The sequence below is a fragment of the Apteryx mantelli genome, chromosome 2, assembly GCF_036417845.1.
Source record: "Apteryx mantelli isolate bAptMan1 chromosome 2, bAptMan1.hap1, whole genome shotgun sequence".
NCBI classification, from domain to species: domain Eukaryota; kingdom Metazoa; phylum Chordata; class Aves; order Apterygiformes; family Apterygidae; genus Apteryx; species Apteryx mantelli.
In genome coordinates, this window is record NC_089979.1 from 76,445,049 (window position 1) to 76,472,179 (window position 27,131).

General features: G+C 38.5%; 1 protein-coding gene across 1 annotated transcript in view; it reads right to left on the reverse strand.

Annotated features, from left to right (window-relative positions):
• Positions 1-665: 665 nt before the first annotated feature.
• The window catches only part of DCDC2 (doublecortin domain containing 2), a 69,959-nt gene continuing 43,493 nt past the window's right edge, over positions 666-27,131 (reverse strand). Inside the window, exons 10-12 of the mRNA XM_067292391.1 lie at positions 14,940-15,040; positions 2,437-2,748; positions 666-1,183 (exon numbers count right to left, since the gene is read on the reverse strand). Coding sequence (XP_067148492.1) covers positions 1,076-1,183; positions 2,437-2,748; positions 14,940-15,040 — 521 coding nt within the window. The 3' untranslated portion in view covers positions 666-1,075. The remainder of the gene's footprint in view (positions 1,184-2,436; positions 2,749-14,939; positions 15,041-27,131) is intronic.

Below are 27,131 nucleotides of genomic sequence, written 5' to 3' on the forward strand. Positions count from 1 at the left end.
ATCCAAAACTGGTAGGCTTATCCTAATGTGTTTCACATTGAAATGGCTCCATTGATAGCAATGATTCCATGATAGTTTCAGTCTGGATCTGGATGTATTCATTATTTTTTCATTAATAAATTAAATTTCTCATGGACTGAATTACAAATCAGTCCAAACTCAACTTTTGAAACTCATCTGCCAGATAGTCTTCCTTTATTCTTTTTTCACTACAATAAATATTGTTAAATTGTTAGCACTTCAATCAGATACATTCCCACTTCTGAAAGAGAACATGCGTCTCAAGATTTAATAAGCTGTCTTACTCCATAGCCCAAACCCTGCAAATTTTTAGTGATTCAGGACAGGACAATCACCAAAGCTTCTTGCTGCAAGTGGGAACAAGCTATGGTATTGTAGGCTGTCTACATACATTCACAGCGCTAAATAAAGGATATTTTTGAATGCAAATACTAATGATTCTAAAGAATATATTGGAAAGCCACTATTCAGGAACATTAGGACTGACTCCTCACCGTAGTACACCATTTTTTAGTGTGCACGAGTCCACTGAGTGTAGAATCTATTCCATTATATCCTAATGTTATGCCTGGAAAACGTGTATTATGTGGAATCTAAAAGAAAACTACATATGTTCTCATTAAAAGTCACAATTATATCTCTTTTCTAAATAAATCTATAAAGAAGTTCTGACATCTAACTCAGGGCTGGGTTTTTTTCATTTTTTTTTTTTTAAGCATTCTAGAACAATGTCATACATAGGGTTGATTCTAGTACTGTTGACCACCTTGTAACACAGAATAGTTTGTTTATTTATAATATTACTATACAGAAATCTTATATTTTCCTTCTCAAATTCCATCAGAAAGTCACATCTTGTAAAAATAATTCAATCCTCTTTTAATAGGTATTAATGTTCATTATCTATGTCATTCCATATGGCATTATCATCTCAAGACTCAGTATGTGGTACTCAACTTATCTTCCCATTATAAATTATCAATCATAAACAATAACATCCTCTAAATTTAAAATATCGTAATCCTTCATTTTCTCCTCATTATATTTTTTGTATCTATGCAACTGCAGCATAGTCATTGGTCTGGTCATTTTTTTCACTTTCCTGTGGGCTGGTGATTGTCACCCTTGGATTTGTGGATGTTCTTTCATGATGGGAACCAACCTAAAGAAAAAGGAATCAAAACCACATAACATTAACTTCATCAGGTCATGAAGATTTCATTTAATTTCATTTCAATACAGTGTTAGTACATCATTCTAAGATTTCCATGAGGAATTCTTAAAGCAAAAAAACATTCTCCAAAAGTGATCTTGTTAACATTCTTGTTTAGCTTATACTTATATACCTTCCAAAGGGGAAAGTATTCAAATAAGGCTTTTTCCCCCTCTTTCAAACATCTGGTTACCCACATATTCATTTAAAGTGAATGCTTGCTCACTTTCTCCACTTCCCTAGTAACTTCAGCATTTCTAGAAAAAATTTCCATCAACATATCAAGCATACAATAAATTCAGGGCCCAATAAAATGTCATGCTACTCAGCTCTCTGTTAACTTAATTTAAAAGTATCCTTGTGCGTCATACCGAAACAGAAAAAAATCTGGTTGTAAGGAAGCAAGAAACTATTCTGAGTAGCACAAGAGGCAGAGGAACATTCTTTTTATCCAGCAGTCTGTAGGCAGGGTTCCACAGCAGGTTGTTCTGCTTCTGATACTCAAGAATCTGGATAGGAAGTTACCATGGCCTTTACCAAACTAAACACTGCATTTCCCAAATTCTGTTCATTGGTCAGTTCACCTGACATTCAAGGTAGTTCACTTGATTCTTCTGGGCTGCATGCCTCCATGTAAACCAACAGCGTTTTACCAGCTCTCCTAAATTACAGGCCATTTGCTTTTAATCCAACTAAAGCCTCTTGTTTTCAAGATCCTGTTTATCTCCAACATCTCTTCCAACTTTTTAGGAACATAGATGAAAATTCCACAGAACAACAGCAAAAATCCTTTATTAATCCCAACTTCTGCGAAAGTCCACTCATCAAAATAATGAGGCACTGTGGTTTCATGAACTCACCCTCCTGCTCTGTCCTAGAGGACAACGTACTTTGGAAATATATAATGATTACGCTCTTCTAGACATCACAAGAATTTTGTTTTTTCAAAATTCAGCATACTCAGGAAGATTTATCAGAGCAAAAGACCTATTTTCTCAGTCAGAGGCCATATATCGTAATTATTGATGTAACAGATTTATACAGAAGGGAAACAGCCTTTCCCCCAAAACTTAAGTTCTAGTAGATAATCTGAGGGCCTTATCAGGAGTGAGTTACTTAGAGACTGCCTGAGAAGAAGTCTAATGCTGAGACAAATAAGGAACAATAACTTAAAACCAGAACTTGAAAGAATAAACATTTACCTGGTTCTGACTGTAAGAATCCTCTTGTTCTTTTATTTCTTCTTCAGGCTGAAGATCACTTTGATTGTTCAACTGCTCCATTTCCTCACCATTTTCTTCATTTGTCTTGCCATTTAAATGGGTGACCTCCTCTTCCTCTGCTTGGTCAACATTCTCTCCTTCTTGTTTGTCTTCATAATTGCCATTTAACTTTTTCTCATTTTCTTCCACTTCTCTTCCTTCTTTGACTTCTTCCCTTCCTTTATAGCCTTCCTCATCCCTGTCATTTTCCTCTTCTGCATTTTCTTCTTCATCCACAGTTTCTGCTGGTCTCTGATGAAAGGAAAAGCAGCATCATTATGAGGCATTTTTAAATAAAATGCTTCAAGCAATGCTGAAATGTGACACACATCACAATCAGAATTACATCATTACGGGGGAGCAAGTATGCTAATCTGAGATTTATCTACATGGACAGAAAATGCTGCTGCTGCACTAACACCCTATATTGCACTCTTATTCTACACAAAAACTGTGTTAGTGAGATTTAAATGTATTTCACTGGGTTAATCCATTTGACCATATTTGAACAATCAGAACCAACTAGGTTTACTTAACCCAGCAACAGCTCTTTTGTTCCAGCTATTCCTGGTTCTTGCACATTCTGGCATCTAGTAAATACTTTTGTGTCACAATAAAATATTGTACATCACAAGCCCACAAACTGTTCCCCAGGAAGTGCTTCACGTATGGACCAGACCATGCCACATCGACCAGTCCTGTCGCGCAGCCTGTCGTCTTTGTGCTCACAGAAAAGTAACAGGAGAGATGAGGCAGACATACTGGTCATAGCCATAACATCATTCCTCTTCCCAAAGATCCCTATGTAGGGTTGCATGGTTATGATTTGTACGACTTCATCTACATTTAACAATGAATTTTCCTATGTGGAGTTAGACCAGTAGACAGGAGAAACAGTATCTTGTCCCATATTGTGAAGAAGAGCAAGCAGAAACTCACTGTAGATAAAGTCACTAGTAGCATCATTTCACGACAACCTGAAAGACTGACGCACATGCTATCTAGTTTTTGTCATTTGTCTTCCAGTTTCAGCTTTCAAGATTCACCTGACTATTCAGTGAACCGATGCCCCCACGCCAAGATGACTTATGTACTTGTGCATAAGCTTGAATGAAAATAAAGAGTAAAAATCCCACAGGAGTGAAAGGGTGTCTGCCTCCCACACAGCCTCATCAGAATCTAAATCTAAAGCAAACAAGCTAAAAGATAGATTATCTCTTAGTCAAAGATGTTTGGAATTTTATTATCATTAGCGGTTCTTAGGTAGGCAGGTATCTGCTGCAGACCTATAAACTCTAAATTGTAAAAATACCTTTTCCTCTCTAATACTAACATTTCAAAAGAATTCTCTCATCACCTTCAACATATTAGTAAAAGCCAGTTTAACAATACCATCAATTGATTGAAGCCTCTTGATGAAACACCTTGCTTTTGCTTCGATATTTAAGTAGAAACATAAGACAACTTTATTGTGCCAGTGCACAATAACCTTTTGACACAGTGTCAAACAGGACAAGTTATTGTATCTTAATGAGCCATAGATTCACAAATTATTAGAAATACTACATGGTTACCTGACTAGCTAAATAATGGCTCCAAAAATGTTTTTTGAAGTACAGTGGGCTCAGTATGTATCTTATTCAAACCCTTCTGACTCACTTTCATCTGGTGGCATCAAACTGGCCTGGTTACCACTGAAATAAAAATTAAAGTCAAATCTTTACACACACCTTCAAAGAAGCAAGCATGTAAAAGCAAACTTGAGCCAACTCTTGTAACTGCCAGCATGTAAAGATAGCAAACATCTGTAGATCCATAAAGTCTCATAAGCTACCTGCTAGCCTGCCATATGTGACCTACTAATTTATTTTCAATTTACTAAGGAAGTTAAGCAAATCTGGATTCTGACCAGAACAGGGGAGCACTGGATAGATTAAATACACCAGACAACTCTCACCAAAAGCAATCTTTTTGGTTTTGCTTAATGGTACTTGCTTACTATGACATTACAAACATCAAATGAGAAGAGAGGGTAAGAAAAGAAGAAAAGTAAATTCAGACTTTCTTAGTCAACCGTAGTAGTGATCTAAGATATTGCCATTTCCAGCTTTTGTTAACGCCTATCCGCTAGCAGGTATAATAAGAATAGAGTATGTGCCCTTGCCTGAAATGCTTCAGTATAGTGGCTCATTTTAAACTGCAGAGGAAGGTGTGCAGACTTTGCACCACGCCACCATGGTGTAAACATATGCATCCTAATACATATGCTTTTTCTGGCTTTGTTGCCTTGGCAGCAATCCTTGGCGTAGAAGCCTAAGGGCAGTAACTTCCTAAACTGCTATGTTAGCTAGATTCATTAGACCTTTTCTGTCTAAAATAGAAATGGATCCAAATTATTTAAGAGTTAAAACTGTGAACAACATAAAAGCTAAGCATAGCATATTGAACTTTACCCAGAAATTTAGTGGAAGCTCATAGGGAACTAGCATCAAATGACATTCAGATGCCATCTATTTTAACCTGATCAGTCAAGCTAAATTGCTTTAACAGTAATAGTACACAACAAGATCAGTACAACAAATCCCATCAATGAAAATATGATGTTTTTATAGTAATTGAAAATTTCAGGATATTCTTAGCACATTACTACAACGGCCGTTACTTACTAAAGACAAAAATAAAAAGTTATGTTTACAGCTAATAACTGGAAAGCAAAATGCATTCTTCATTTAATCTCCTTTCAAGCTGCATTACATCAGAGAGGATGTGTCAAACAAGTTGAACTCAACACTGATCCAGAGGAAAAGACCTTCTGCAAGGTACTCTAAAATGCAGTATGGTTTCCGTTGCATGCAAAGACAGAGGAGTTTTTTTGAAATGTGAACACCAGCACAGAAGATGCACTTCAGAACACACAATAGACCTAAGGCAGGACTGTAGGGAGGAAACTGAAGGCCAAAATCACCCATCAAATCATTTGTTGCTCTTTACATAAAAAGCATGATATTTTTAATTTAAATTTTATTGATCTATTAGCTATGCTATTGAGTTACAGAAATTAGCATGCTCTGTATTAAATGCACATTCTTCACTGAGAAAGAGAAATACCTAGCAAAAGTTAGTTTTTTCATATTTAGGGAGAGAAAATCCTTATGTGCACATATATATGCAGGGGAGAGAAAGAGAGATTTTTATGGTCCAAAGCCTGTGAGTACTGTACATGCTTCACTTTACTTCCCTGAGCAATTCCAATGATTTCAGTGAACCTGAAGTAGTGAGCTAAAGCCTACATATAAGTGCTTACAGGTCAGGGTCTAATTCAAAGTCCCCTGCAGTAAATGGGAACCTTTTCATCGATTTCAATACACTCCAGTCATCTATCCACCTACAACTGTACAAAGTATCTATTATGTATACATGAAGTTACTGCAAACTGTGTTCTTTCAGTCAGGATAAATCAGGATGGGTCTACTGAAAGCAAAATAGGTATGTTGATTCAGACCTTAATGTCCTTGCAGAAATTATCAGACTCATTTTTAGAAGTCAGCAATGATCTTGTTTACCCAGGGATGAGCAGTGACATTTCACATCTTAGTTTTTAGCTTTTCATCAGTCATCTTTTAAATAACCAGAATATTTCAATTAAGAGTATCTGTAGATACGGAATGCATTAGCTGGATAGCTGAAACAAATGTGGGATTATGCTGTTCCTCTTTGCATCTAAGTCTGAGTTAGGCTTTGAACCAGTGTGTTGGCTTACATGAAGTAGTACAAGTAAATTACCGTGAAAGCACAAGGCATTTCAAATTCAGAGAACCAGTTATAACTCCAGACCTGAGTGATTGCAGTCTGTTACTACTTTGCAACACAACTAAACAAACATGACTATCATCTCCATCAATATTTTGCAAATATTAATGTCCAACAGTCAACAAGAGAGATTCCAGGGTCTTAACTGAAAACAAGTGGCACTTCAAAAATTCTTTGGAAGCACCCAGTCAGTTGTAGCCCAGGGTAACTATGCATGTATACTGTAATAAGCTAGAAAGTAAGTATACCTGTGTTCCTTTAGTCCTATGTCCTCATCATAAAAGACAGCAACACAACTTGAACTTGACAGCAATGAACATAAGATTGGAGAAGCATGAGGTGATTACATTCGTATTCCTTGAGGTAATTTTCATAAAGAGTAAATGTCTTCTAGGACAGGGGAGAGGTGCACCCTTTCCCAGTGACTGTGATGGATTGTTCTCATTCTTCCTGCAGCCAGAAGTGCTCATAAGAAGGTTTTTATTTTTCTTTTTGTATGACTGTAGGAAAATAGAAAGTAACCTTCTATCTTATTTAGCTGGCTTAATCTTTTAAGCAAAGACAATGCTTGTGCAGTTCTCTAGTTGAAATTCCTGTAGCTAAAACAACTAGCTTTCAAACTGTATCTTCATGATTGTGAGCATGATTCTTTGCTTATCATGGACTATCAATAAGAAGATGCACCAACAAAAACATAATATATGTATAGTCAAAGCTATAGTCAGTCGAAGGCACACAGAATAACTGAAATCATTGACATCTTAACAAGACTGAAAACATGACCCCAACTTGCCTTCTAGAGCTCTCCTGACTTCCTAGCAGGTTGATGAGGAACAGAGTGATTTTCATTTTGCATTCAAGAGGTATGGTTGCTTGACGGTATTTTTAATCTCAGCAAAAAGAGAGTGTTTAAAAAAGAAAGATGTGTTCTAATTACACTCATCATGCTATCATTCATTAAGAGCTACATTAACAAATGCCATCATCATTCAAAAGCAATAAGTCAGGAAATCTTTAGACATTGAAGCATTTGGCTTCTCCTCCTCCAGGGATGCTAATGTAACCTCTCAGTAGGTTTGTACATGACTGATACTAGAATATTGAAAAGTGCAATATCACAAATCATTTAAGGCGGAAATTATTTTATACCATTAATGTAAAACATAATTTTACTTTACTGAGACCATTTGGAAATGTTTACTTAAATAAGGGTCACAACAGACAAACAATGAGGCAGACAACAAAATCTTAATGGTCACACATATTGGCACAAATACATCTCACAAATACAATATCAGGAATACTTAACTTTGATTGCACCAATCATCTTAAAAACCAAGCTGCCCCTGCTACCACCCAGTCAAGAATGCTTTGCAGCTGTACTGCACAGTTTCCAATAGCAAAACATTTTGTTCCCGAACCAGATAGGGTTGCTAAGTGACAGCAGCACATTTATCTTCCACATCATTTACAAAACCCAAGCACTTAAAAACAAGGAAATGAATAGTTAAGTGTTCTTGAGGCTTACATTTCCCACATAGTAAATGCAGTACTTTTCCTGAAGGCAAAAAATGTCTTTATCCCCACAACAAAACAACTTTAAACTCCAACCTCTTTATGAGTTTGATGCATTTTTACAACAAATGTAGCACCTGCGTCCACAGAGTCTGATTTTCCATAAGATCATAGCACCTAGAACTCTACCCAAAATGAAGGGAAGTGGTATGATTTGAAACTGTAGAAAAGAACAGGCTTTCAAACTCCATTCCTCAGTTACAATGTGTGGTAACTGGAAATGCGCATAATCCCTTCTCTAATCACAAGGCCATAACAGAGAAGGAAACATTTGATCAGATTCTTAATTTTCTAAGATGTACTCAAGTCAACAACATTTTTCTCCACCTATTTCACTGACAGAAAATTGTGTCTATTTTTTCAATAACAGCATTTTCTGTGTGTACATGACAATTGACCCCAAACTTCACACTTTACGATGCACTATGATCTGTTGAGCACCCTTGTAGACAATGACACACGAGAAAGCTAGTAAGCATTTCAAAAGACGCCATGCTGAGGTTGCAGACATACATAAAAGATTTCTTTTCTCCAGAGGAAAAAAAAAGTCTTCTACAGTGAATGAAAAATATCCTAAAAGTTTAACAATTTGATAAAGTGTCTGCTTTAGGGTTGCTAGAGGTTTTTCAAGAAAGGTGTATGTGGGAGAGGGAGCTTTTTTCAAAGTGGTATCCAGACAAATTTTACAATAGAACTGTGTTTGCAGTCTTCATGCTGGAGAATCTAGACCTTCTAACAGTTGGCCATACAGATCTATAAAGACAGGATCAGACCGTGCTGCTATAGCTGTAGAAATCACACACATCTAATGCAGAAATCTAGGGAAGATCTCTGTCTCTGTTTTTATTCTAAACTGCAGATAACAAATCAGAGTAGGTTGTCCTATCTCATACACAGATAAGCAACAAAAAATTAAGCGTAAATCAATACAGCTGAAAGAAAAACATGCAGGAAAAAAATCTTTTCATCTGGTGGCTTGATCAGCACTCAACATCAGGAAGATTTTAATTACAGTTGCATCACTTGTAGCAAAATTTGAGCATAAAAAATCTTGCATGTATTCTTTCCAAATGCAATTTCGAAATTCTTACTGATGTAATGCAAAATGTTTGCTCGTGGAGAGTTCTAGCCTTTATAATCAAGGAATGTCTCTTCGAGCAGCCAGCCTGTTTTAATGTTGAATCAATGCAGACGTAAACATTTTGCCTCCAGCAATAGGGAAGATAAACATCTTGTTCAGTTCACTGAGGTGAATCTTGGGTCTCTAAAGCAAAATGTATACTTCATAATGAAAATTGCAAATGAAAGGTGCAAATTTGCTGCTGCTGCTGATACACTCCAGCTACACAGAGGGCACCTAAGGGAGCTACACAATTTCACATCACATCACAGCCCAGGAAATGGAGAATAATGAGTGGCATCAGGACTGCATTAATCAGTGGACATGTCTGGAATAATGGAAAGTAAATGGCTAGTGAAAGAACCAGGAGTGTGACCATCCACAACAGCCCCCAAAATCAGGGCCCATTAGACAAATTTAACTTCCAGTAATCTTTATAAATAAACACAGAAAGAGAAAGGGACGATGGGGATGATGGGTCTAAAGGAAAACAAAATAATTCAGATGCATTCTCTATCACTTATATCTTAATAGCCAGTACTATATTCCCATGGCAAAGCAGGCTTGCACAGTAACACATCTGAATTCCTTCTAGGGACCATGCACTGAGCAACTTCGTATCTCATAATTCTCATGCTTATTCGTCTCCAGAACTTAAATAAAATTGAAGAAATAGTAGTTGTTTATTATGAAAGCTTTACTAGCCAACAATTTTTATATCTTAGAAAAGTTACCTGGAACATATCTACATTATTAACAGCGGACTCAAGAAACACATTTAGTTAGCATTTCAAATACGAAATTTCTACTGCTTCACTCCCTCCTACCAAGAACTGCAAATACCTTCCAGAATAAAACTGCATTGTTCCCCCAGCTATGTGTACAATTGATTTCATAGTCTGTCATCAGTTCCCATTGATGTTGACACAGTGATGTAAACAGCCAACCTGGAGTAAGCCTGCATGTCAAAAGAAGGAAATATCCATTCTGTATTTGGAACCTGAAGTCTTGGTACAGAATACAGAACAGAGGGTCCGGTTTGGTTTTAGGCAAAACACTGATTTTTCCTTCTTGATGTTCAATTACAACTGTCAGCTAGTCTGGAGTAAAGCAAATCCTGTTCTTTCAATGTGTTCTCAGCTGGCAGACAGCATTTTTACAGAATAGGACATAAGCGGATGTCTAGCCAGTACTACACTGTTTAGTTAATGGCTAATCTGGCATTTGTTCAACTGTGTACTTCAAATGGTAAGACAGAGAAGGCTCATTAACAACAACAACAAAAAAAGACTAAGCTCTAGCTTTACCACCTCACTTATGTGACTGACGAAAATGATGATAGCGTATCAGAAGTCTCAGCGTTCTAGCGAAAGCTGGCACGCAAATATTTATGTATTATGCAAGATAGCCAAGCACTGGCTGGCTGTCCTGTTCCATGTTTCTGGAACACCAACTGAGTTCAGCTAAGAACAAGCTACAAAGCTTTACATCACAGAATTTTAAACTATCTAAAACTGCCATTAATAAGAACCTGTACCTGCAAAATGCTAAATGTTTCCAAGGTCTGAGTAGCCTCAATTATTTTGGAATAAAGTGTACATGGTGCTACTCAGAAGGACCTGGCTTCTTACCAGATTGTGTAGGAACTATACATGTAGTTCTAAAACTCAGAAATAAACCATAGTTTGAGTTCTCAATAAAGAGTGGGAAGAAAACATTTTGGTGCTTTGTTTTGCTTTCCTGGAAATATGAAAATCAGAAGATTATGAATAGTATGAATGTTTGGTACATGTGCACACACACACACACACGTGCTACCAGAGGCGACACAGTTCCCTGTCCAAATTGGGAGCACCTGAAAAGCATTTCTATCTGAAGAAGATACAAGGGCCTGTGTAAATGAGCTTAGTCGTATCAAGCAAGATCCTAATGTTGCAAGCCTACCAGCACAAGTGATGCTCACTGGCAACTGTATCGACAAACCCAGCTATGTCTGCCAAGTACAGAATTGGCAGTGAAGAATTCATTGTTCTCCTCTCCCTAATGACAATCACCAGCAGTCAAGCTGAAGCAAACTGGCAAGACTGCCAGTGCAATGGCCAGACCCGTTGCCTGCGCTGTAGCATCTCTGTGGAGAGGTAAGACTCCTGTCTCTAGGGTTCTTGGATTTCATAAGCATTACAGTCAACATAAAAACAGACTTGACAACCCAATTTATGCTGTCAAATGCTTTACACTACCCAGAGGAATTCTTTACACACCTACAGACAGGCCAATCATCTCACAAATTGATTATTACACAGCCAAGACCTGGACAGGATATACTTCAGGATGTCATAAGAAACAAAGATTAAGACGACAGGAGATATGTTCTTCCCCAACATCAGTACTATCAGTACAAAGCAACACACCCTATCACACCACCTCAACCGCAATTAACAGGGCTGCTGGGGTTGATGGTGTTTAGCACAGAGTGCTCTAAGGCTGGGGCAGGTACTCGCTATGAAATGACACAGCAACAGAACTCCTTGTACCAGGGACCAGGATCAGTCATGCTCTTGCATCTTTCAATCACTTGGATCATGAGTCTTCAAAAACAATGTCTGCAGAATAGCTGAGCAACATCTCCTTCCCATTAAAAACAATCATTCACTGAGAATGACTCCATTTAGAAACAGCAGCCTAAAATAAAGCAAATGCAGAGATCCAGACTTTTTTTTCCAGACTGATATGGTACCATTCTTTGAACTAGCTACAGTGGCAATATCACATGTGTCTTCATTAAAGCACAGATTGGTAACACACAAGCAGAAATTACAACACAGCATAAGGCTGTAAAACCTCTGTCCAATTTCTCCTCAGGCATTTCTCTTTAAGCCTGGAGACACAGTTTGTATATATGTCTACTATTCTTTTACCTGATTGAAATGAATTTAAACAACAACAACAAAAAATAGTAAGCACAAAAGCCAGAAAATCTTACCAAAAAAAGTTGATTATAGGACTGAAGAAAATCTGAGATCAACAAATACAGAACTACAGAAAAATTTATGCTGGCAGAGACTTCTAGAGATCATCCAGCCCACCGCCCTGCTGAAAGCAAGACTAACTTCAAAGAGGTTGCCTTGTCCAATTTAGTTTTAAAAATCACCAAGGATGGAGATTCCACATCTTCTCTGGGCAAGACAATCCTTACAACTCTCACTGTGAAAATGTTTTTCCTTATACCCAATCAAACTTCCCTTGCTGCTGCTTATGACCACTGCCTCATCCTTTCTCTGTACAACTCAGAGAAATGGTTGGCTCCGTCTTCCCTTTAACTCCATATGTAGTTGAGAGAAGAAGTTGAGAGAAGTTGAGAAGTTGCCTTCCCTTGTTTAGCCTTCAAGGTTCAACAAACCCAGTTCCCCAAGCTGTTTCTTGTGTGTAATATGCTCTTGCACCCTAAACATTTTAGTGTGTTGTTGTGCTGGACTCTCTCTTGTTTGTAAATACCCCTCTTGTACTGGAAGAGGCTCAAAACTGGTCAAAATAATCCAGATGTAACCTCATGGGTACCATGTCGAGGTAGATAATCACTTCCCTTGATGTGTTGGCTATGCTCTTGCTAATGCAGCCCTGTATGTGATCAATCATCATCACCAAAAGGGTGCACTGCTGATTCATTTTTATCTTGTTAGCCACCAGGAACTCCAGGACCTTTTCTGCAGAGCTGCTCCCTAGTCTGCCAGCTCCAAGCCTGTACCAATGCACAGTTATTCTAGCCCGGGTGCAGGACTTCGCGTTTGTGTTCGTTAAACTTTATAAAGTTCACTTCATCCCACTCCTTCAAGTTGTTGTAATCCCTCTGATGCCCTGCTCTCCAGCACATCAACTGACAAGGACAGTTTGGAATCACTTTTGACCTGGATGAGGGTGCATCCCATGCCATCATCCACACCACTGATGAACATGCTAAAGAGTATCAGGCTCAGCATCAAACCCTGAGGACCACCATTCATAAATAGCTGCCATTAGATTTCAAATCATAGACCCTTTGAGTCCCACCAAACCAGATAGTTTTTCACCCTCCTTGTAGTCCACCAATCCAGTCTATACCTTCTCTAAGGATATGTCCTTCCCCATATCTACTACCTGTCTTCCAATTTTTCCTACAAATAAATTATGGGGGTCCAAGTTGAAAGCAAGATAAATGACAATAACTGCTCTCCTTTCATCCACGGAGCCAGTTATTTCATCACAGAGGCAAACAGGTTGGTCAAGTACAATTTGCCCTTGGTGAATATTTGCTGGTTGGTCCCAATCACAAGCATCAGTTTCCATTTCCAGGCAAGCTTTGTCCTTCCCAATATCATCCCTACATGCCCAGGCAGTGTTTCTGTATTGCTTACTAGCAGTCTGTCCCCACTTCTACCTCCCACACCTTTCCTTTCTCAGTATGAGCTCAAGCAGGAGTTCTCTGTTCAGTCAATCTGGCCTCCTTCTGTGCCTGCTTGTTTTCTTGCACACTGGGATAGACTGTTCTTGTGCTCTGAGGAAGCTGTCCTTGGAGACCAACCAGCTCTCCTGTACTCCTCTGCCCTTCAGGTCAGCCTCACACAGGATCCTGCCTGCCAGTTCCCTGAACAAGCGAAAGTCCACTCTCCTGAACTCCAGCATTTTTATTTTGCTATTTGTCTTCCTTACTTCCTTCAGGACCTTTAACTTTATCTTCTTGTGGCTACTGTAACTAAGGCTGCCACTGACTATCACATCCCAAACCAGTTCCTCTTTATTCATCCGTAGGAAATCTAGCAGAACACCTCCCCTAATCATCTACCCTCGAACCTACCTCAAAAAATTGTCTTCTCCAAAACACTCCTGAAATCTCCTGTATTGCTCGTACCCCACTGTGTTGCCCTGGATGGTTAAGATGTTTTTCAAATAAATATTTTTAACTCACTTCCCTTCCATATGTTTATAATCTCATATTAAGCACCGAAATGACCACCAGCAAGTCATAAAAATGCCTGAGAAACCCTTATGTCACTGGGATGATTTTTAGCCTGACCAACTGATCAAGTAAATTGTTATTCTTTACACTACTTCATGGATCAGAAATATCACATGACCTAAGTGGCTGATCCCAAGCCATTATCAACCAGAGACCAAAAGCACAACGCAACTGTGGGCTGGACACAAAGCTGAGCATGTTGTCAAATTCCTACAAACATGCAGGACGAAAGAGGACTGGCTTGTAAGCAATTCACTAGCAGAAAAAAAAGATAAATTTAAACAGCTCTACTCACCACTTCATCGGAATAAACTTTAACTTACCTATTTCCTGGATTATCAGTTCACAAGATTTTATTTAATAAAACAATACAAAATAAAACAAAGGGGGAAAAATCCTAAACTAGATGAAAGTCTATAACACATCAAAACCCATTTACTGCACATGGTGTTATGATGAAAAAGTTGGCCAACTAAATACCTTGTTGTTCAAATATGAGACAGTGCTGGCAGCTTGATTTAAAAACAAAAAAACAAAACAAAAAAAACCACAGATAAATCCGTGCCTGTTTGTGGTTCAGGACTGCTGGAATTCTGATGTTGATTCTGTGCCGTAGTCCTTTCACACTGCTCCACCAGCATAAAGGGACTGTGATTCAGGTGGATCTATTTGTTAGGGAGTCCTGATTCTCTGAGGCCCTGTCAGAGCCCTCAGACCAATTATGAAGGTGATGTATGATGACAATGTAACTGGTATCTGACAGATTGACAGAAAAGGGAAGATGTTCTAAAGCTCCTATAAACAGAGCTCTATCTGTGAACAGTTACAATCATCCCCACAGAATTATGCTGTGCTCATGAAAGAAACTGGAGAAAGAAAAACAACACATGAAACCTGTGGTCCAAAAAAAAAAAAAAAGTCATTTATTTAAAGCTCGATCATTACCTGGTCCAGTGGAACTTCTACACGAGTATCTTCATCTTCCTGCACTTCAGCTGCTCCCCACATTTCAGACCGCTTTTCTCCAGCTTTGTAAATACCTTCATCTACAATGGGAAAAGATGCAGAGTGGTAGGAAGTGAAGTCAAATTGTGACACTATGTGGTACAACTATTGAACTGCACTCAATTTTGTTTCTGAGAGCAGGTTTCAGAGGTGACACACCATTCCCCATACAATACTTCTAATGAAATTTTCAGTCTCCCACTATTCTCAGTTTGTTTTCCTTTCCTTTTTTAATTACAAATGCCTATACACTATATTATTTGGGGAAGGGAAAGGAGATACACAGAGAAAATGAACAAAGACCTGAAGTTCTCTCAGTTCTAGGAAAGGTCAGGAGTGAATCTGAACTTTATACATTACAACAATAACATACTACTTCTATATCTATAGTCAATGACTGTATCCTCTTGAAATTAGCATAACACTTTCACGACTAGCAAAAATCTGAAGCCCTGAATCAAAACCAAACATGGTGAAGCAGGACAGGAGTAGAAGATGAACAAAGACAGTTGGGATAAATTCTATTCCCCACACTTGGGCATATGCAAGTGGAATTATAGCAGAAACTCCATATCTGCATTAAAAAAAGCACATACTCAGGACTGTAAAGAACAGTTTTAGCTAACAAGGTTAATGGCTCAAACGATACTAAATTTTGCAAAGATTTTATACCAACATTTGGTCTGAGTAACTTTTTTTTCAAGTGTAAGTAATGTCTAGGGGTCTTGGCAGTTTCTAATACAGGTCTTTTGGTATTAACAAACTAGGAAAATGAAGACAGGTAGATACAGAAAACAACCAACTTCCAAGTGACAGACATTCCTCTCTCCCCTCCCCGCCCCCAACAGAAAGGAGCCCAGAAATTAAAAATACAGAGGTTTAGTCTAAATCATCTCCCTCCCTCCCCATCTATTTAGGAAAGACATATGGTCCTATGCCATTGTGTTCACATCCAACGTAATGAGCAACTACAATATGAAAGAGGAAAATTCATTTGCGCTGTCTTGGACTGCCTCTTAATTCTTCATAAAAGGATGTGAACTTGTTAATATCAACTGAACATGCAAACTGATCTCCAATGCTTGACACAAATAAAGTTGACAGCCTTGTGAAACATGCAACCACTCACAGAACCATTGGGAAGGTGGACAAATCACAGATAAGAACAAGTAACAAAAGAGACTTACAGAAATCTTGAATCCATCTGCATAAAAAGTTACGGTGTTGACTAGTCTGAAAGTTTGTTTTCCAGTTACTTTCTCATCACTATGAGAAACAAGGATGAGGTTTATCCTGGAATCAAAGTTCTGAGGGATATCCTGCCACTGAAAATGGTTATCCAGAGGGGAAGGTGCCACACTCATCTAGATGGCCATAGATGTCTACTACCAGGCCAGTGACAAAAGCACTAGGAAGTGAAAGTCATTTCACAGTTTGAAATGAAGAGGCAGAAATGTGGAAGCCTAAGGAACTTTACAGTGATATTCCTGACTGGCACTGCCAACTGCAGCTTAGGCAAGAGATTTTCTGATGGATATAGCAGCTTAAGTAGCTGGGAATTGGTCCTGCTGGAAACTTTCACCAAAAGATCTACAGTACTTGTCCTCTGAAAGTGCCAATGTTGAAAAATGCCACAGGGTTCTTAGGACCACTGGTTGGATTCTTGTCCTAAACATCTTGGTGCTTTTTGAAAAAGATCCTATCTTCAAATGTAGCATGGAAATAGTCATTTTCTTTTCTCATTTCCCTTTGGATTATTAAATATAGTGTGTCTGTTGGATTATGTCTCACTGGAGCCAACGAAAAGACATCTAGTATTTGCTGGCAATACAGTAAACCTTTGACCTTTGAATGTGGTCTCATTAAGGACCCCCTAGGCTGAGATGGCTTTCTTGACAAATTCAGCAGTAAGAACAGGGAACAGTCCACAGTGGCAGCAGAATGCATCTGAAGATGCTTCTTCTGTTTTCTCAAGTAACCAATGAACTTCATATTTCTCATTTTTCAGAGCACAGTAACACAAAAACTGCCTCATAATTTTGAAGTAAAACAGAAAAAAATATTTGCTTCAACTTCTCCAGGAGATAAGGTCCGCAGGTTCAGCTCACTTGTCAAGTGTACTACTTTAAAGAACAGAAGGTTCTGTTTCTCTTATCTGATATTATCGTTGCTGCTGCTTATCATAAATACGAGACTGAGATTTAGATCACAACCATATTCTGAGAGGAAAATTCAAAGTGTTTCTTGAAAACACCACCATGATGATTCTCTTAATTCAAGGCCTTCCCTTAAGTAGCTTGAGAAAACAACCTCAGTGGCTTGTACTAGATTCCTTGGCTCACTGAACTATAAAAAGTCAATCTTCATCTGAGAGAAATGCATTTAATACCACCACTATTCCCTGTAGAGTCTGTAATAGCATCCTTATCTTCAAGATCCCCAGGTCTTCCAACCAAAACAGGGATTGTCTGGCCTCCGGAGATAAAAGGACTTTGGTGCACAGGTAATTCATCAGGTTCCTCTCAGGCAGGGCAAGAGATGAACATGGCCAGGAGGCCAAATCTACAAAATTCATCCCAAGAGTTGAGGATTGCCAGTTTTAAACCACCTTAAAAGGGCAGATCAGCCTCAGGGCTATGCTGAATAATCCAACAACTGAACTCAACACAAGGAGAGTGTTTTTTTAATGAAAAAAAGAAAACTTTCACAAATCTTAATCATAAAACCAGTAGTGTGGGAGGAGGGGAGAAGACAATAAGTTTCTAACTGGATCATGCAAATGACATTCCCATTCAAAAGACTGTACCTAAGAACCTACTAACAGGGGGGTTTCGATATGCAAAAATTGAAATCCCCATGAGATTTCCCCCAAGAATTTTCTAACAGGTGTGTGCTCGGAAAGCTGGTCATAAATGGAAAGAGATCCAGTATCTCTCAAGGATACTGCCATTTATTGCGTGTCTTATATGGAAAGCACTCTAAAGTGAAGTAGCATTTCCGCCCTTCCATAGAGTAGAAAGATGTTGAAACTACATGGCAGGCTGCAACGGGAAGGGGTAATGAGCACAAAAGTCTCCAAATACTTCAGGGACAGTGTCTTCAGGCAAAGTGGGAAATCATCCCATTTTCAGAACAGCAATGTTCTCTCCAGAAAACAAGTCATTAAGAGAATAACATATTTCAAATGCACACGACAGAAGAGATCGTTAGTTCGTTCCTCAGAGATGCAATAAAAGATTTATTGTTAGAAAAGGAAAAGGAAAAATTATTTAAAGAAATAAGAAAATCAACAAGAAAAGAGAAATGAATTATTTACCTCTTTGCAAACATGAAAGCATCGAAGACAAATGCCCAAAACACAAGTACCATTAATATTCAGGGAAGGCAGAAAAACACTTAAGTCTGAAATGTGACAGAACAGGTGAAGAAAAAAATGACACTATCTGAAAAATGGCAAAGTCATAAGATAACACAGAAACAAATCCAAAATTCCAAAGGAAATGCCAAGGAATTAAGTTAGGCTTACATTAGGACATGTATCCTTCTTGTCTTTTGGTTCCAAAAGTGAAAAGAAACACAAAAGGTTCAAAATTATGTACAAAAATTTAACTTGATTTAAAAATATATTAAGAAAATAGCAAAAAAGTAAAAAACTATTAGTGTTGCTGCTATCTATTTTAGATAGAAGACATATTTACGATTTTTGCATGCTAATTTACAAATATCTAGAGAAGGGAGGCTGAGTGATAGGCCAACATACTCCTTGCTTATGTAATTCTATGTCAAGATCTTCTCAGCAGAAGTTTGGAGGCCACCTTAATCACTATTATCAATGCTGCGAGTGAGGTACTTGGCTCCTCCCAAGCAAATGTGTTATGTTGGGTATTTTTGCTACATATTTTATAGGTAATATTTCATAAATGCTTTTCGGTTTAGAAAAAAAAAAGCACAAAAATCTTTATTGATGCAATATTTCACATCTCTGTCTCTAAATCATTAGTCAATTTCTATACATGTCTCTAAGGGAGGAAAAAACAACAAGGCATTTTAGAAACCTCAATAAATTGCATGAAATAACATTTTTGTAAGTCATCATTCTATACTGTTATAGACTTATATTGCAATCTCTACTAAAGTTAGAAATAAGTACGGTACCTTACTGAAAAGAGAATTCCCAGCACTTCCATTAGATGGAACGTTTACATCTACCTCAAATGGTTCATAAAATACTGTAGATTAAACATGCTCCTCATACAAGAACAAATACTGACTTTTCTGTGTCTCAAACTGATTGCAAATTCAAACATGGAGGTGGCCATAGACAGGGTCATAGTAACGTTGGGGCTGAAGAGCTCCAAAAGGGGGTAAGAAAGGAAAATATTAGGCTCCAAGCCTTACAGTCAAACTGTTGTCTTCTCCACCCATTTCCTCCAGGTTGAGTAAAAGACGATGACAGCAAAGGATTCAAGGGCACCTTGAGCTCCAAAATGTCTCCCTACAGCTTTGTTTGCTGGAAAACATACATCAGAGGATTTATTTCCAGGTAGGTTCTCAGTTCACCCTCCCACATGAAGTGCTGCTTCAGTCAACAGGCCAAGCAAAATATTACTGAGAGGCTCCTGATCTTATGTGAGGACATTTTTCCAAGGTGTCCAGACAACCAGAAGAGACGGGAATTTTTTGGATTTTGCCAGTCATTGTCTGAAAGCTGTCTGCCTTGAGCTAAAAATCACCATTGTCTCTTTATACCCTATGCAGAGAGAAATAAGGTCACCTCTAGCAAACACAGATGTCCTCTCCAATTATTTCTGATTATTTTAAAGCAGAGCCATGTTCAGTAGCTCAGGCAAGGGGGAGAATGAGAAGGACCCACAGATGAGGAGGGAACAGATCACAAGTGGAGAAAGGAGCTCAAGAGGAGCAGGCAACTGGAAAGAGGATAAACAGAGGATATGGACACAGAGGGAGATGATGAGGGCAGAATAATGTGAGGAGGCATAAAAAGGATGGAATGAGGAACTGTACAGGAGCAAAGAGGAAGACGAGGAAACACACTGGTGGAAATTAAGGGAAGAAACAGAGCGCAGTGGACTGGCAGGAAGACTAAATACAGAAAGGAGGTCACAGGCAGCAGAAGAGTAGATGCTTGGATGAATGCGAGGAGAGGAAACAATAAACCAACAGGTACTCATGTCAGTTTAAGCTGCTGAGAGGATCTTTCCTTCAGGAAAGCCCGAGAAATGAAATGGCATTTCTAAGTAAGTACCTACTTAAAATTGAATTTGTGAGTTCAGATGTTCTACATAATTAGTTTGTGATCAGAGGTGCAGCAAAAAGCAGCAATGAAAAAAAATGCTGTTTCAGACAAATATTTTTCTTGGTTTCTTGAATATTTTTCTTGTTTTTAATGAACAACATTTAGTAGGATTCTGGATGGAGACTTTACAGTCTGGGAAAAGAATTCCTACAGCATTCTTTGGCTTCAGGCTGAAGGAATTAAAAAAAAAAAAAAAGTAACTGCAAGTGCTTTCCTATGGAGCTTCCTCAAGAGCTTTGCTCTGCATCAGCTCTTCTCCAGCTCCATAATCGCACAGAAAGACCTATGAAATCTGAAGAGACTCCAGATTACTCCAAGCTCTCAATTCCCAAAAGCCTCGAGCAGGTTACTGTGAAAAAACACATGGAACAGGTTAACAGCTTTACCAGAGAGAGGTATCTAGTGTTTTAAAAAAATGCAGTGAACCAACTCTACCTGCCCTAAACAGTCAGCTAATACGGCTGTTGAAACACTGGTGCCCAGTGTTTGGCTAATCTTCACAGACAGCAGTGCTGGAACTGCACAAATAGTAAGAACAAGGGAACATTTTCAGTAGAAAACTGTGGTGAAATAACATGAGGGAAGATGCTTTCAGAAGGGTTAGCTCTTTGGAAATCAGGTCCAGAGGATATCAGTATTATTTTTTGGTAGGATAAAGGCACAGAGAGTCAGGTTCAGTTTTCTACTTGGCCAGAGGTATTTCATAAAAATAAGTGTCTCAGTCCTGAGCTGGTTTCAGTGAAGATAAGAAAAGAGAGGATGGTATTCCTCCATTACCTTTCCACCTCCGTGACATTGTAATCAATGAAAAAATAAAACCAATGTAATTTAAGACAATGTCAAACTGCTCTAAATTATGCTTCTTGCAGCTACAAACTCTAGTAGCCAAGGATCTTCATCTTCTCTGTTACCTACTCTGCCGTGTCCCCTTATGCATGCTAGCTATGCTGGCTTTGTGGCACCTAAGAAATCATTTGTGTAAAGGAGAGTCCTCCACTGACCATTCAGACAAATTTTCTAGATGTTTTATGCTGCCAACTAATTCCCTAATAGGTACAGAACAGATTTAATAAATCAGCAATGGCAAAATTATAAATGCCCAAACATTTTGACTAACAACATTTCACCTGAAAACACATTATCTATTCTCTAAATATCCAGATGTTCACCATACTGTGCAGTCACTCAATTCAATACCTAGCGAAAGAAGCCATGAATCAGTGCATGTATAACTTTGAGCAAACCTCCAAAAAAAAAAAAAAAAAAGCACAAAGACCATTTTCTGTCTGATGCCATTCAGTATTTCAGCTTATCCTCACTGAAATACTTTGGTTCACTTTGATAAATAAGAAAAATATATGACTTTAATAAATAGTAAATGAGTTATACATTGAAATAACTGGTAAGAAATCTATATATTGTAAATAATTAAGCAAAGCAATTAATGGCTCTGGTATAAGCTACTTTCCTAAACAGCATTAACTATAAAACATTTATTGCAGCAGAAATTACAACATTATACAAAGTCATTTAATGCATTTCGAATTTGAAACTGATTGAAGTTTAGCAGTAGGGATAAAAAAAATCATTGTAATAATGGCCTGCCCTGAATATTTTATGGAAATCAGATGCATTTATTAACTGCAAGCTCTGCATGTAAGCAAGAAAGTAAATGTGACTATAAAAAAAAATTAATGTGATTTACCACAGAGGCTACCTCATAAAAATGTTAAATCAAATTAAAAACAAAATGTAAAAAATCTGTGGCTCATTAAATTGAATAGATTGCTAAGAGGGATAAGGAGGACATGCATTTATGTCTGTCTACAACATGATTTTCTTTTCTTTTCTTTTTTTTATTATTATTTTATTTCAAAGTATCATTGTTGTGCAAGGCCCATTTCCAATGAGAAGTCACTGCTTTGGTGACAGGTTTGAGTGTGTGTCTGTGACTTTTGTCACCAAAAAGTGACGAAATTAAAAAGAAACTGGTAGTAATATACATACGAAATTTGTAGAAACAATAAGAAAACATGTATTTTTTTCACCTGATACTAATGTGGTCTCAAGTTTCTAAACAGTTAGTTCCTCTCTTCAGAACATACTGAATTTCTAATAGGATTTCCCAACATTACAGACTGCTGACATCAGACTACCTCAACAGAAACTGCAAAAGGTGCTTCTAGAGGATAACCTTGTATGAAGCAGTCTCCTCTATTGATAGGAAATCTGGTTGTGTTAGAGCAAAAAAAAGCCGCCTCAGTCAGCTGCAAGAGCTTAGTCATCTCCTTATATAAAAGGCTCAAAAAAAAAAAAGAGTATATGATAATGCTTTATCTCCCTTCCCCCACTTTGATCGTTCACCTCATTTATTGTTTTTAATGTGTCTAATTTATTTAAATGACAGATCATTAAGACCTTGCCTATCTGAATTAATAAAGCAACTCCTGTTGAGCCTTGATCTTTTTTGATTCCATGTCCGTTCCAAGCGCAGTGTTCTCGTGGGTCTCTGCTGTGCCTTGTGCAACTTAGTCCTCATGCCAAACTGCCACAAAGCAAATGGGCAGCCCTAGAACGTCTGTCCTGCTCTGCCCTGTTCCACTCCTTCCAAATGGAGCATCAGAGCACTTACGCTCGATCCTGCACTGAAGCAAGCAACATGACTTCTGTCAAGTACTGTTTGCCCTCTTTATGTTTTGAAATGTATTAGTGTAACAAAAAGTCAAACCCAAAGAAACTCACAATGTGCTTAGAGAAAGAAGCTGCAAGGTTTAAAATCATCTTAGTTTCCCATTGGTTTTAGTATATGCTGACTATGGTGATTTGGCACTGTGATAAACTCTCACAGCAACAAGGGTTCGCATTCTTATTATAGACTGCAGTTGTATCTCCTATCATGAAAGGAATAAACCTCTAAATCCTATAAAATCTCTGCAAATAAGGAACAAGAGGATCTCTCTTTAGCACAGTTTCCACCTGCATTGATAGCACAGCAGTGATCTGGTCTATACTTCCATGTTTTAACTACAAATATTTTTTTAATCCTAAAAGTTGTCAGCAGGAAAACATGAAAAGTAACACTTTCAGCTCAGAATGCACAGCTGATATTCTGCAGTTCAGATTTATACTCTTTGGCAAATTCACAATTTCATTGAAAGCAATTCAGAGCATGATACCAGGAACAGCTGCCATACCTGATGGTCTGTGCAGTTTTCCTTTTAATTACGTATTGCCCCTTTCTTTTCTTATTTAGCCAATGGTAATACCAGGAAATTGAAATGATTCCTAACTTCTAAGGCCTCGTGATACTCAAAATTAGATCTGAAATACTGTGGACTGGCTCAGCCCATCTCCAATATAGTACTTCTCCAATTCATAGCCAGAATTCAGACTTCACATTCTAGTATTTCTAGGACTTGTTTCCTTGTTTGAGGGGGTGGGGGGCTACTTTACTATCAACGTGATCACAGTTAAACTACTATATTTGAATGGAATAGGCTGCAAAAGTCAAGGTGCTCCCTTACAGGAATTTTCTATTAAGTTTCTGAATTTTCTATTTTCCTGTTCAACTTCCTCCTGTACTATTCACAGAGTAGGTGCAAAACAAAAAATACTATTTTTTTTAACCTTAAACTGAGATGATGAAAACTTAACATGGTTTTGGCATCACTTTTATAAGCCCAAATTCTAATGATACAGCTACACTAATCTAAGGTCTAAAACCCCACATTTCCAGTTGTAGCTACTGTTATACATAATATATTCAATATTATTTATGTTTCTACTAGTGCAACATGAATCCAATCATAACATTAATAGCATGCCTAATATGTCACAAAATCTGAAATGCCAGCTTGCAGTCTACTGGATTTTTTTGAAAAAGTGGCATATTTAAATCTTGCACAAAGAGCTTTCTACATAAAAAAGTAAATAATTCTTTAATCATCCTGATTTGAGAGGATTACGACATGGATCAGTTGAAATGCATATGGCATGCTGGTGAAACTCTCCGTGTATTTAAAAAAAAAAAAAAAGAGCAGATTCAAAATAAATGCATGGCTAGCTCAACTAAACTCTGTTGAAAGATGAGGTTAAACTTTTAAATACAGTATGAACATAATTCTTGGGGCATTAAGTCCCAGGAAACAACCACTTTCAAACAGTCTGGCACTCCAAAGAGAGGACAGAAGATTCCACATTACTGCTAAACTGGCAGGTAGAAAGACAGCAAGGAACATGTGATACAATTTCCACCGAGAATATTTTCTTTTTATCTATTGCTATACACTCCAAAATGTGCACATGTAAACTCACCGTATAGTTTATTGGTTTCCAGTTAAAATTAATCCCACATCAAGGAGAGTCAAATGGAGTCAACTAAAATGCCAAGAGTCTTTCACTGTCCAGCAGAAAAAAATTTATAAAATGTAGTAAGAGCTTGCCTCACCCTATCCAAAGTCTCTGAATTTGAAATAGCTCTTTAGAATAGCCCTACAAAGCCCACTGAGGATCTACAATGGGCCTTCACAGTAGACAGTGGAGCTATACTGATTAAAACAGTATGGGGGAGCAAACCTTATCACTGAGTTCCTAGAGCTGGATTCTAGCTCTCCAAAGAAATCCCTCAGAATAAAACAACTCTCTTTAAAATGGAACTGATAATGTCATAATTCAAGGCAGGAATTGCATCATCACATCATACTTAATGCACCCAAACTTCAGGTGTCTAGTCTAAGCTCAGTTTCTAATTTCACCATCAACTGAGAGAGTGGGCATCTCCAGACACACTTCTCTATCCTTGATTGCTGGAGCCTAGAAACCCAGATTAAATTAAGCCTCACACAGTGGGAGGTAGGCAAGATGCATCCTGCCCTCAATGATTTTTTTCCAGGAGCAGCTGGGGTCTGAAAGTGTACCGTGGTCATCAAGCCTTTAGGATTTACTGCATCTTTCCTGTTGTCATGAAAAACAGATGGAAACAAACAGCTTCTCCAAATAAACAGCCTTTTCCAAGCTCCTGTTAATGCTTTCTGAAAGGAAAAGGCAAAGGTGAGGACAAGTACACTACAACTGGATCCTTTGCAAATAATCCTAATTTAGCTCTTGCTATGGAGAGTTTGAATGCTATTAGCCCAAGCAGCACTTTGGCTAACAGCCAGTAACGCAGATGGAATACGGATGTGCTGAGAAGTCTGGCGTGCTCATACCCGCTCTTAATTTTGCTCTTCACCCTGCAGCGCAGAGTTTACTACAGCTTGGTGTTTGTGTGCAAAGGTAGGAGAAGAATGAGAGAGAAGCCTGCTCACTTCACTCCCAATTGCTGTTCCTCAAATGTGTTTGAAGCAGGCTTCTAAGACGCACGTAAACTGGGAAGAAACCTGCAATGCTCCTTCCCTCTAACTAAACTTGGATGAAATAACACAACTGATTGAACTTACGATACTTGTCGCCTGTCTAAGAAGGAAGCTACATCTCACACAATCACCTCCTCTGCCCTAACGCAGAACAAACCATGCCTCTTACCAGCTTTCAAGGGGCTTTACGTCCCGCTTCAATCCCACTATTCACACAACAACTGCAGGAGCCCATCTCACCCACAGATAAAGGAACAAACTGGGACAGAGTGAGGGAGAGATGGCTGTTGACAGGGAGACATTTCAGAGCACTAAAAGCATACACATTAGGAGGAGGGGAAGAATTTGCACTAATACACAGAGCAACAGCCCACTTGAGTTGGATGGGATGTTAACTCAGGTCTTCAGGATACAAAGCAGTACTGAAAACAAGAGAAGAAAAAAAATCCCTTAGAAAAGGAATTCACTGCACCCTTGTTAGCCTGATCTGTTCAAACATCATCTGCCCTCTAGCTTCTTCTACACTCTTCCAGCAGTATAAGGCCCATTTACACCCAAAGAGGAGCATGATGGGGCCTCAGCACGTGTGTAAATAAAGCAGATAAGCATAGGATAAGTACAGGCACAAGCACAACAGCCATGAAGAAGAGGGCATTACTTCATTTCTGGGTGCCAGTGTAAACCATGGTAACTCATTTGTATTCTGAAACCCTGAGGCTCAGCATCTTTAAACATTAACTCCAATGAAGTGGTTAGCTTTTTTGTTACAATTAACGAACAGTTCTTTCTTTTTTAAATGAAATCTGTCCAGTGTTTGCCTGTTGTTTTTTTTCTTTCAACTGAATAAAAGATTCTTGTCCCACAGCTGTAGCACAGCATTCACATTAACTTACAACGAATACTTAAAATGCAAAAAAAACAATATTCTTTGCTCTTGGGAGTTCTTGTCACACTGCCATTACAGAATCACAGAATCACTGAGGTTGGAAGGGACCTCTGGAGATCATCTAGTCCAACCCCCCTGCTCAAGCAGGGTCACCTAGAGCACATTGCACAGGATTGCATCCAGGCGCGTTTTGAATATCTCCAGAGAAGGAGACTCCACAACCTCTCGGGGCAACCTGTGCCAGTGCTCTGTCACCCTCACAGTGAAGAAGTTTTTCCTCATGTTCAGATGGAAGTGTCTGTGTTTCAGTTTGTGCCCGTTGCCTCGCGTCCTGTCGCTCGTCACCACTGAAAAGAGTCTGGTCCCATCCTCTCGACACCCTCCCTTCAGATACTTGTACACATTGATAAGATCTCCTCTCAGCCTTCTCTTCTCCAAGCTAAACAGGCCAAGCTCTCACAGCCTTTCCTCATAAGAGAGATGCTCCAGTCCCCTCATCATCTTTGTGGCCCTTCGCTGGACTTGCTCCAGTAGTGCCACATCCCTCTTGTACTGGGGAGCCCAGAACTGGACGC